Source organism: Myxine glutinosa, chromosome 10 (genome assembly GCF_964187855.1).
Source record: "Myxine glutinosa chromosome 10, kmMyxGlut1.1, whole genome shotgun sequence".
NCBI lineage: Eukaryota > Metazoa > Chordata > Myxini > Myxiniformes > Myxinidae > Myxine > Myxine glutinosa.
Window position 1 is genome coordinate 109,583,080 of NC_136270.1, and position 13,312 is coordinate 109,596,391.

General features: G+C 44.2%; 1 protein-coding gene across 1 annotated transcript in view; it reads right to left on the reverse strand.

Moving 5' to 3' along the window:
• The window catches only part of SDK2 (sidekick cell adhesion molecule 2), a 990,523-nt gene that overhangs the window by 222,137 nt on the left and 755,074 nt on the right, over positions 1-13,312 (reverse strand). The window contains exon 24 of the mRNA XM_068126284.2: positions 11,475-11,625. Within this exon, the coding sequence (XP_067982385.2) occupies positions 11,475-11,625 (151 nt within the window). The remainder of the gene's footprint in view (positions 1-11,474; positions 11,626-13,312) is intronic.

Genomic DNA, 13,312 nt, shown 5'->3' on the forward strand with positions numbered 1-13,312 from the left:
ACCCCATAAGCTATTGCGCATTTGCCCCCCATATGGGAAGGGTGGCAAGGATGCCACCCTTACCCACCGGGCCCATCGCTTACTACCAATTTTGCACATCAAATTTCAGCAAATCAAAAATTTGCCACTCACTACCCATCATCTGCCAATCACTACTGCCAATCCTTTGCCAATCATCAAATTTTGTTTTTCTTTAATTTTGGGGCCAAAACACTATCCTCGTCACACAGTCTACTCACTAATGCCTCTCGGTGCGCCAATTCCTGTCCAAAGCCCGGCTTCGTAAAGCCGAGCAATGAATGCGGGTTGTTTGGTGCCAGCGGCTGGATACGTCCCGCATTCGGGGCAGGGACAGGGGCTTACCCGGGCCGAGATCCCACGCACCATCTCGGCACGGAGCCATCCCATGGCCCGATCTCGACCTGCCGGAATGCCTCAACAAAAAGTGGTCGCCATGACGACCCTTCCTATCCAGCCGCCCGCTCCGCCTAGTGGAGCACGGACGCGGCCGTTCAAAGCGAGGCCCAGCACGCACCGAGGGCCCGATTCGGCTAAAAGTCGCTCTAACCTCTAAACCGGTTACCGTCGATGCTTCACCTGGACGCTTACACCCCGCAGCCCGTTCCTTGCTCACACATCCAGCCGTTTCCATGCTCCTCGTACCTTTCCTTACACACCCAGGTACACCCATTCCACTCACAGCCTTGGTCACACACCTGACCACCGAACACTTTGGCACACATTCGTTGGTCGCACACCTCACCAACAAACCTCTTCGCGCCCCCTCCTCGGTCACCTCCTCTGTGACAATCACAGGTGTGCTCTCATTCGCACACCCAACCACGTGCCTCACTACCAATTCCAGCGTGCATTCCCACTCACGCTCTACCATTCCAGGTGTGCATCCTTTCTCACCTGTCACAACCAACTCACGCTCCTTGTCACCCTCACTACTCTCACCTCCATTCTTGACAGCGCACTCACCCTTACTCCTGACAGCACACTCTTTCCTCATGCACCCGTCCGTTACACACCTTTCTCGCACACTCTCTCCCGTTACATCCTCTGTAACACTCACCACCCCTCACTCACCACACTCATATAATTTTATAGTCCCCTTTCTCACCTCCTTCTCCATGTGCTCCTTCCATGTACCCCCTCGCACACGCGCTTCGACCGACTCACTCTCGCCAGCACCCTCACTCCTTGGCACGCACTTTTTCCTCACACACCCCAGAGTCGGACTTTCTCGCACACCTCCTTTTTCGCACACCAGACCTGTCGCACACTTCACCAACGGCCTCTCACGAACACCCGGGTCCATCTCGACCCCCAAGCTTATTAAATCCCCTGGCGCATCATACGCACGACCATATTCGTCACCACTTACACCGGGTCCTCTTCCTCTTCGCTTCTCCTCCATCACCTGCGAACCCCTCATCCGGTTAATGAGCACATCATCACGATCCAAACACAGACTTTGGACCAATTCTTTTATCACCTCTTTTATCTCTTTCTTATCCCCTCTCCGTCGCTTCTTAATTTCGCTCATCCCTTCTTCCACTTCTTCTAATTTCTGCTTCACCTCTTTTATTCCCCGGTACGTCTCCTCAAGCTCATCCTCTAAGTCTAAGGCTACCTTGACCGTTTCCATGTGCGTCCTCACCTGCCGGTCCTTCGTCTCCATTACCTCTATCACCTCGTCCAACCTCGTTGTCAGTCCCTCACGTACCATCTGACATTCCCTCTTCGTCGCTATCAAGTCGTCTTTTAGTTCTTTCTGTGTCGCTTTTAAACCTCCTAATACCGCAGTGTTCCTTTGAACCTGCTCCTTTACTTCTTTTTGTCCCTCCGTCAGCTGTTCCACCTCCTGCGTCAGGTCCTCTATGCCCCCTTGCAATTTTATAGTCCCCTTTCTCACCTCCTTCTCCATGTGCTCCTTACAGTGCCTCACCTCCTCGCGCACTCCTCCGACCTCCTCACTCACACCTCTTCTGATCTCCGCTCCCATCACTTGCATCTCCTGCCCAGATGCCACCCTCATCTGCTCCATTTCCTCCCTGTGAGCATCCAGTTTGGTTTCTACCCCCATTCTGACCCCCTCTATCTGCTGCCCCATTTGGTTAACTTCCCTTTCCGCTTGGTCCCTCATGTCCCTCAATTTGCCTTCCATCCTGTTTTCTAACCCCTCTAACCCATTTTTCACTCCCTCTATCTGATTCTGCTGGGCAGCCATTCTATTTTCTACCCCCATTAACCCATTTTTCACCTCTTTTATCCCGTTGTCTAACCCCTCAAATTTGTCGTCTAACTTCCCAAATTTCTTGTCTAATCCCTTAAAATTATTGTCTAACCCCTCACCGGTACCCCTCGCTTCGTCCCTCATTACCCCCAATTGCTCACTCTGAGCCCTCAATCCCACAATTTGGTTTCCCAATTGCTGACTATTAGCCTCTATACTGTTTTTCAAACCTCCAATTTGGTCTATAAGGGCCTTCATTTGCAGGAGGAAAAGGTTCGGATCCACCAGCGGCGCTACCACGGTCGCGGGCGTGGTCGCCGTGGCCATGTGCGAGGCGCCATTTCGTGCGTCTGCTACCCTCACTGCTTCGCTCTCCTCATGTCCCTCATTTTGGTCCTGGATCGACCCTGCCTCACTCCCTACTACCGGAACCCAGCCGTCTTGGTCTGCCATAGCGCGACTTTCAAAATTCAGGTTTTTATTTTTTTTTGTAAAACACAATTAAATTTTGCCGTTATAATTTCGAGCACGTGAAACGCGCTCCGGATCGAATTCCACTTCCCGACACCAAAATGTTATCCTAATGGTACAATTGGTGTTCCAAAATTTGGGCCTAACTGAATTTAGTCCCAGGTCCGAATCCAACTCCTCGACACCAAATGTTACAGACGCGGTTGTGGATGTTGGTTTACCGAGCGGTTTGGTATGACCGCGTCTGCACAGTTTACCCGATTATACTCGAACGTTGGCCGAGTCGCGCTACGCTAAATCAATTGAGGAAAGGACACAACGGCTGGGTTAAAATGACACGACACCAGGGGTACAGTTCTCAAGACCTCCGGAGGAGGTTATAATACTTCGGAACGTTAGATTACAAGGACGAGAGAGACAGCATAGAAAGGTAGGCACTTAAATACGGTCTTATAGTAACCCCGACAGACGACAGATAAACGGGACAAGACTGACTCACACCGGGATTGATGGCAAGGAAGGGCAGGTAGTCGGTGGACAGCACAAGGTGCACTCTTGGCTCAGGGACAGGATCCACACGGTCCGAAAGATGCAGGGAGGTCTCTCAGCGCTCGGAGGTGGCGACTGGTTCTTCTCACTTCAAGCTCGGGGCGCATCTGACGTCACGTCCGGTAAGTCGCTGCGTATATCCGGCGGGGAGTGACGCCCTCGGCTCGTTAGCTCCGCCCCAGATGGAATCGGCCCGTTGCTTCTTATTGGGTGCGGGGGGTTACCGGGCTCCGCCCCTTGACGAGGGGCCGACAGGCAGCCCCTCCGTGGTAACCCCGTCGGCGCACATGGGTAATGGCGGCTAACCGAGCCGGAGTGAGGACGCACACTCCCCGCGCGCTGTTGTGGTAGTTGTTGTTGTTGTTGTTGTTTCATGGGGAAGATGGGAGGAGGTATGGGGAGGTCCTAAACTCACTACTGGTGCCATACAATCACATTCTGGTGCAACGAAGAGTCAGAATTAATGGAAACGAGTCCTTAACTGACATAGACTAAGAATAACTAGCAAGATGTCCGAAAGTTGTCTACGTGAGATGCGGTGGACCTGGGCACGACATTTAATGGGGGAAGAAGGGGAAGGTCGGGGCTACAGAGTGTTGTTTACAGACAATGGGACTAGGGAATGGGGGATTGGGGATAGTTGGGGAGTATTGGGAAAATAGGGGAATATTTACAAGCGGATATGGAGGCCAAATCCCATATCCGCAACAATATTTTTTGCAGGTATTCCTCACATGGAACCTCCTTCAACTATAACAGTGTTTTGTTTGATCTCGTCAGGTATGACTAAAAAGTTCATTTTGAAAAAAGTGTTTCACCATAATTCGTATGTCATCCAAAGGTGGCATTATTGGTAGGGGGTGAATACCTTTACAGGCCACTGTGTATATACAGTATACATTAAATTTATATATATACATATATATATATATATATATATATATATATATATATATATATATATATATATATATATATATGTATATACATACACACGTAAATGTATATACGCCTCTGAGAATGAGTAGGAAAATATTTCTCCCTGCTAACTGCCACCATCACCACCTCCAGAACCTTATTTCTTCATCAATCCTTTGAAAATGGTCATAAAACGAATTTAAACCTACATAATGATGTATTAACAGAGAATACTCTGAACTGATCCTATAACTCAAGCTTATAATCTCATGAGCCTAAAGCTCTAATTTCAAATAGTCACTTCAAGTCAAATCAATAATTTTATTCATTGGCATGCATAAGGTGAGTGATGTATTATTTAGATATATTGAGACTACTTTGGTCATTTGAGAAAGAATGAATCACCGAAGGCAGTTATTTACCTAAAACAGTTTGCCTTTCTCTCTGTAGACATTTTTTCCCCACTCAGCCTTTTCCATCACCATGCCATTGATTCCCTTTCCCCGCTGTTTTTTGCAATTGTTCTTTCGATTGTATTATCGTATTACCGAGCTACAGCTCATGAAGCATGGAGGAAGGCAAGCAAATCGAGCCGCTTTTCCGCGAAGAGGATCCTAAACACACGAAGGGTAGTTGGATTGGGCGAGCCAGGTTGGCTTTCATCTTTTGTGGGACATTTTTGTGGCTCGGTTCACCAGTGTTTCATTTCACCTTCACGCCTCGCCACGTACGCAGATTGCTAAAGCACAGTGGGAGATGGCCGTGCTGAACACAGAATGACAACATTACGAGCATCGTGCGGTGAGACTGTCTCTTTGCAGACAAACACGTCTTGGTTGTGCAGAAGAGATCTGGGTTCCAAACGAGCCACATCATCCTCATTTTTCTCACTGTAGGTTTTACTTTTGTTTGTAGGTTTGGCTGTTTACCTCCACATTCGTTCCCCTTATAGTCTTCTGTTCAGCCTCTAGCTGGGCCACAAACCTCATTGTTATGCCTGGAAGAAGGCACATCCGGCTTAGCACATTGAAGGCTTAGCTAACCCTAACCCTAACCCTAACCCTAACAACCCTAACCCTAACAACCCTAACCCTAACCCTAACCCTAACCCTAGCACAATACTTATGGCACTAACAGACAGCCAGGGTGCACAGGCATTTTATTATCCATACACAACATTATTGGGTGCTAAAGCACATGAACATTCGTGACCTCGGCCGAAAAGCTTCTCCAACTACATTATTTCCAGCTAATGGAGGACGAACAAAAAGAAAATCCTATAAAAAAGCAATGGGGCCTTCGGCATGGACTATTTGCCATATTTACCCAGGAAGATGGATATTTTACTCGTGGCAGACATTTCTTTTCAACAGTAAACAGAATCAAACACTAAAACGATTCAAATATCTGAAACAAATGAAGGTGTATTTTTCCCCCATTAATCTAGACATGGTGACGTCAGAAAGGTTTGAAAAATGAATCACAACAGAGCCCAATGGCAGTAAATTAAACAATCTATCCTTAAAGGAGATTTTTTTTTTGTTTGCAACTGATTTGTTGTATCTTCGACATATTTTCCTTCATCCTCAATTCACTGACATGGCCACAAGGACAGTCCACCTCAATTGAAGTAAATAAAACAAACAAATAAACAGACAAACAAACAAACAAACACCACCTGCAATTACAAATTAAATAGTGCAATGGTTAGATCATCCACTCTGAGCCAGGGGAGGGGTCTGTGGTTCGAATCCGAGTCATACCAAAGACTTTAAAAATGATGCAACATTGCCAAGGATAGAGCATTGACGAACAACCCCAGGTTAGCAACCATTACACAGGAGTTATGGGACCAAATGGCCTCCTCCTGTGTCGAAATTCCTTGGAAGGGAATTCATTATTATTATACGAGTTAAATTGAAGACGAGACAGAAAAACTTGTCCCATGCAGTCTGACAAGATGGTGCAGAGGTTTGAGTTGTCTATGACGAGTCTGGGTTTGATTCCTGACCAAGTTATGGTTTCTACTGGAAGATTGTTGCTTCACATTCATGACGTTGCATCACAAAGTGTGTCGTCCGTTGGATGAACGTTAAGCCGGACGTCCCATCTGCTAGAATTAGTTGGTAGACCTCAAAGATCCCACAGTGTATTTTATGAAGAATAGACAAGTTATCACAGGCATCCTGGAAGAAATTACTAATTACTGCGCAAATTGCCTCTAGTCAAACGTCAGCCCTGAAAGCACATATATGAAAGATTTGGGCCAAAACCTTCACTTGACCAACTCAATAATGAGGTGGAACTTATTGGGGTCCTTCGAGAAGTACTTCTCGTGGAGGCTCATGCCATACGCAGTCAGATTAGCACAGGCTATGTCCCTCGAACACAGACAAGAGCAAATAAAGTAAGCGCAAACATAATGGACCTCAGCACAGAGCAATTGCGGGATGTTTTAATTTTTTAGATAATCAAATAAAGTTTTTCGATTAATGAACAGGATTAAATAATTAAATTGATATATGTGGGAAAATTACATGCCCAGACCAGGAATCGAACCCAGGTCCTCTGGAAAACCGTACCAATGCTCCGCCATCTGAGCTATCTGGGCGACCCTTACTGAGCATGGAATTTTCCCACACATACGATTGCCACTCTCTTTCCGTCAATGCTTCCGGGGAAATCGCTGCCAACCATCGGAGCACCAACGGCCTGAACATGAGAGGGTCTTCCTCCAATTATTATGGGACAAATCCATGTCCTCTATTATAAACACCAATGGGGGTGTAGTGAAGCAATTCGATTAATGAACTGGATTAATGAACAGGAGCGTATATCAATTTAATTATTTATAATCCTGTTCAATTTAATTAATAATCCCCCGTGTTATTAAAATGAGACCTGCCCATCCATCTGCCATGTGAAGAAGAAGCAGGACCTCGAGCTCTAATGTAGTGGTTCCTCCCGCATTGGAATAATAAAAAAAATAGGGGCAATACCCCTGGCGCTCACCTGGAGGAATAAACAGCATACTACACTGACTGAAGGTATTTTACACCAATTTCAATGCTTGCTAGAAGACAGGGCAGCATGTAGAATTATACTAATACAATCATAAGACTTTAAACAAACAAAAAAATACCTATTTTGGGGGACAACACCTCCCCCCCACCCCACAGTAGACCACCTCAGAATTCGATTTTTTTTTTAATGCCGTGAACAAACTTTAGTACATCACGGGTGATGAAGGTTGTTGCGTAGTTTCAGAAAAGAAAGCAAATATCTATTTTGTGGGGTCAAACCTGGACCCACTTTGACCCCACGTAAACCCCCCTAGATTTTGATTTTCTTAGTTCCGTGAACAAACTTCAGCACATCGTGGGTGATGAGGGTTTTGGTCAAGTTTCATCGAAATAGTGTGTGTAGTTTCAGAAAAGAAAGCAAATATCTATTTTGGGGGGGTCAAACCTGGATCCACTTTGACCCCACGTAAACCCCCCTAGATTTTGATTTTCTTATTTCCGTTAACAAACTTCAGCACATCGTGGGCGATGAGCGTTTTGGTCAAGTTTCATCGAAATAGTGTGTGTAGTTTCAGAAAAGAAAGCAAATATTTATTTTGGGGGGGTCAAACCTGGATCCACTTTGACCCCCGGTAAACCCCCTTAGACTACGACTTTTTTTATAATGCCGTGAACAAACTTTAGTCACAACATAACAAATATAATTTGTGCCAAATTTGGTCACAATCCCATCAGCGGTTTCAGAGAAGAATTTGCAAGTGTTTACGGACGGACTGATGGACTGACGGACTGACGAAGCACCATCGCATAAGCTCCCCTGAACTTCGTTCCAGGTGAGCTAAAATAGTACTGTTGGAAAGGTAAAAATAGATTTCCTTGGTTGGAAAGCTAATTATGTATTTACTTGGAACAAAATTTTGTGCATTCATAATCATAAAGATGCCTGTTTTAAAAGGAAGTCTTTCATTTATTGAAGAAGAAGAAGTGGGAATGGGAGATTAATGCAGCGGTTGCAACGGTAATGTTTATTATTCTATGACAACAGGAATGCTTCAGAAAGATACGGATTGAGCACACAAAATGATACCGATGGTAATACTTCTCGAAGCAACATAAAAAAATATAAAAGTGCAGTACCGTGAAATGGGGGTGAATATGGACAGGAAGGTGAATAGGGACACAAACTGAAAAAAAGTTCGGAAACTTTTTTTGCTGAAAATTGATAACCATACTGATTTGTTGATATTTGGGTTGAAAGTGTTCTCTTGTTTTAAAAAAAAAGCAACTTATAACCCCTATTAACCCCATATATGGATATTAACCCCATATATGGATTTTTATGGCTGTCCCTATTCACCCCGTTTTATGGGTGAATAGGGACAGTCACTAATACAAAATAATAACCAAGAAATAGGGACAGTTTGGAGAAACTTTTTGTCCCATATTTTTTTTCATTGGCACCGTGGTTTATATTATGGGTGCATATTATGTGCATCCATCTGAGCTATCAATTTATCAATAAGCTGGAAACTCAGGATTGTTTCTTGATTATTATTTTTTTGTATTACTGACTGTCCCTACCACCTTTAGAGGCCATTTTTCCCCGCAAGCGGGGGTTGGCCTTTTTCGGGAACCGTGGTTGTTGTTGTTTTTTTGTTTTTTTTGGTCCCCTTTTTGAAGCAATGTTTTACGGCCGGATGCTGAATTTTACGGCCGGCCGGACTGACTGTCCCTATTCACCCGTAAAACAGGGTGAATAGGGACAGCCATAAAAATCCTATTTATTCCTATTTAACCCATAAATGGGGTTAATAGGGACTATAAGTTGCTTTTTTTAAAAACAAGAGAACACTTTCAACCCAAATATCAACAAATCAATATGGTTATCAATTTTTAGCGAAAAAAGTTTCCGAACTTTTTTTCAGTTTGTGTCCCTATTCACCCCATTTCACGGAACTGTTTACGGAAGGAGAATACAAACAACAATAACCACAACCACCATGGCAGCAGCAGCAACAACAACGTTATAAAATATAAATTCACTTGTTTAACTTTTACTTTCACGTGTTCACAGATAGATACATGTAATATGTTTGCAAAGTGCAACACGCTGTCTTTCGATTAAAGCCATCAGCGAAGTGACGGGTCGGCCATTTCATGTAACCCAATGAATGATTATTGCAATGGATCCAGGTACAAAATCACTGCCCTTCATCATCAGGCTATAACTGCTCAGCCGGTCATGGGGCACACATGGGGAAACACCTTTACGTACCTCGCGTTCAGACCAGATCTTCCCATTCAACATGGTACGAGGGCAAGTCAATAAGTCACAGGGACAAACACTTTTGCAAGGTTGGTGTTTTCATACCATCAGACTTCTTTAGTCATGGTCAGTGCTTCACTGCTAAAAGTGAAGTTGGTGACGTCAACAGCAAAGAAATCTTGGCACTTGATGTTACAAGGACAAGAAGCTATACACATCAGCAATGTCGTCCATAAAGAAATCTTGCCTTAAAACAGGAAGTGCAATTTTTTTCTTCTTAAAGAAAACACTTAAAACTCACAAAAAACACTTTATTGCACAGCTCAGCATCTTTCTTCAGAGTCACATTCCCAGAGGGAAGGGGTATTTACTAGTGAGGAAATAGGAGGATATTTGGCCCATAAAACGATTGTCACTCTCACAATGGCAAGGGTAGTAAATAGGTTGAAGTCACTTGATGATGCCGTACGTTTTACGAAAGCTATAAAAGTGCGTGCATGAAGTAATGGATTCAAATTCCTTTTTGCAGCCTTTCAGTTTTTACTGTACGTCCCACCAAGGGGCTAATCTTGAGGCCCATAGCTGGCAATATGCTGAGGCCACTTACTGTATCTGCGCAAATCTAGGATAACTATTTGTGGGCAATGAATACATTCACTTGAAGGAAACAGAACTGGCACGAATGGCAGGTACTTTCTGGGGAAGGTTTGAATCCACAGCGAAAGCATTTCGCACACAACGAATGTGTTTTAAATGTATCCAACGATATTAAACAAGGCAATTCTCCATGTGTGTGTGCGTATGTGAGTGTGTGTGTGTGTGTGTGTGTGTGTGTGTGTGTGTGTGTGTGTATGTATGTATGTGTATGGGCTTCAAAGCCAAGTATGTGTATGTGTGTGCATGGGCTACAAAGCCAAGTGTGTGTATGTATGTATGTTTGTGCATGGGCTACAAAGCCAAGTGTGTGTATGTATGTATGTTTGTGCATGAGCGACAAAGCCAAGTGTGTGCATGTATGTGCATGGGCTACAAAGCCAAGTGTGTGTATGTATGTATGTTTGTGCATGAGCGACAAAGCCAAGTGTGTGCATGTATGTGCATGGGCTACAAAGCCAAGTGTGTGTATATATGTATGTTTGTGCATGGGCTACAAAGCCAAGTGAATGTGTGAATGTATGCATGTATGTATGTATGTATATATGTATGTATGTGCATGGGCTACAAAGCCAAGTGTGTGTACTGTATGTGTGTGTGTGTGTGTGTACATCTGAGCATCAGAGAAAAAAAAAAAAACAGGGCTGCGCCGATCTCTACCAACTTTTGCATACGTGTTGGTAAAACCAAGAGTCAGGTCATGGGCAACAACCTCCCCCCTCCCACCTTTTGAAAAGGGGAGCGAGGGGGGATGGACCGACGACTTACAATTCTCGCCTGTACACGTGCCACAGTGCAAGTGCTTTACTGACCCCTGCTGCAGACAGGGGGATTATGAGCTACGGCACAAAATATATTTGCTCCACCTCCCCCAATATCACCCCACCTTCCCCCAGGCTGCTCCTAAAGGGAGTGGGTGTTTCTAGTTTTAACAAATACACAAATGTTCATTTTGTTTGTTTTGTGGCTGAGAAGTAGACAAATGCATAGAAAGTGTTCCGTCTCGACAAAACTCAATGGGTGGGGGGCATGGAGGTGATAATAATGGCTTCCTGAAAAATTGCAGGCAATTCTTTGAGCAAATATGTCATGTTTCACTCAGTGCCAGGTAAAAAATCAAGTAGTTCAAGTCATTTGCAGGTGAATCCCATACGAGATGCTGCACTCGATTGAGGCAAACACAAGACAACACTTTGGTGAAAATCCAGGCAAAACCAGGAGAATCGTCCAGGATTCTATCGGGTGAATCGCCTCTGTACGAGCATGGTTGGACTTATTTTGGTTTTGCACCGTTTACTTTTTCTGCAAAACAAGCTCTTATTCAATGATATTTCCTGTTCGAAATACTCACCGCCCAGCGCACCCAAAGGCTCGCTTCACTTGCCGTCCGCACCATGATGCTCGTGGGGGCAGAATCTGGAGCTGCTGGCGAGGTCTTCACATGACGTGTGGCCTTGCTTGGTGGACTTGTCCCCATGATGTTTGTCTGTCTCAGTCGAAATCTGCCATCAGATGGTGGGAGGTTATTTTTACTGTTTTATGTGATTGCTTGCTATTGTTTTTTTTTTAGAGCATTCTTAGCCGCATGTAGAAGCACATACAAATATCAAACATATAGAACAAAGACATTTGGAGACATTTGTGTACACTTGCATGGATTGCAAGATGTATGGGTGACGATGAATAAATCGAGGCACTGTGTCAGACTTGAACATGGGGTCTAAGCATCAGGAATGAATAGTTCAAATGGGAACACCAAAAACAGACCCGTGATTTATCTCTAATGATTGATTTTTTCAAACGACGTTTGTTTCATATTGATGTAAAGTACAAATTTACACACCATTTCTTTTTCATTGGAATGTAATGTTTGGAAAACATTTTAAACTGAGTCATCTTGAAAGTTCAGATCCAACTTGATTTCAAGTTTTGAGCAAATATGTCAGTAGGTTTCAAGATTCATCAGTAAACCAAAAAACGATCCCTTTTTACTAAGATGTTAATAAAAGTAATATATATATATCCACAAATGTCTTTCTCTTGTGGCTCTGTTCCTTATGCACAGCCACATCTTTAAAGCTAAAAACTCCGTATTCATGGTACAGATAAAACTTCGTGCGGGACGTGACATTGGCTTTGTGGCTGCAGCTTCAGAGGCCACTTTGAGACTGCAATTTGAAGCCAGAATGACCAATATCGCAATTTTTGGCAAACAGGACGACCATTTGGTCTCAAATCGAAAAGGACGAATTGTTTGAGTGCAACACAATTAACCATTTTAAAGTCCATGAAATAATTTAAATTGAGAGATGAACTTAAACATTTCCCATCAATTGGGACAGGTACTTTTGCTCGTTCAAAATAAATGTTAAATTCTGCGTACACTATATTTAATTGCATGTCCACAAAATGGTGTCATGAGAAAGAATGTGTGGAGGGTTGTTCTTCGGCTTCTGTGCGTGATGATGCCATGCAGTAATTTTACTTTTCAGTGGCCTTTACTCTGCAGACTGGCCTTGCCCTGCCATCAGCCTATGACCAAATGTCATTGCACGTAATGGTCACGATGCGCTACACCGTAGAATTCTCCAATAAAAATGTGTTGCAAAACCTTTAGAGGTGAAGCACGAAACAGGTTGAAAATGTTTCTTTTTAGCTGCCAACATGCCGTCAGGCAGCTTTGAGGCTTATATTTCAGACACTATAAGTGCACTCATTCGTCAGTGTGTCTGTCCAGAGCCTCTACTGGATAATGATGACTCATTTATTTCATATTCATCACACGTATGTAATAATATTGTTGTAGTTTTGTGTTTTTACAATAAAGGTTAATTTCCCCTCATAGTTTAGTTACACTACAACATGTAGCCTCGTTAAAGCTCAGTTATTTCATAGTAAATGTAAGCGAAGACCTTTCCTATGTTTAGTTTTGCGGTGAGTACGACAAGGAGAGTTAGGTCCTTTATGATGCCTCGATGCTTTGGGTTTTGGCGCAAAATACCACGAGGCCGGCCTGAACAAGTCGATCAAGGCCGAAGGAAGGCAGGGCAGAAGGAGTGGGAGTGACCGGTAAGCACGAGCCGCCAATCAGGGCTCGAGGGGAGTGACTTACCACTGCGGCAAAGGGCGGGGTTTGGAACATTCGATGCGGGCTAGGGCGGGGCCAATATAACCCTGTGCCCAGAGCCC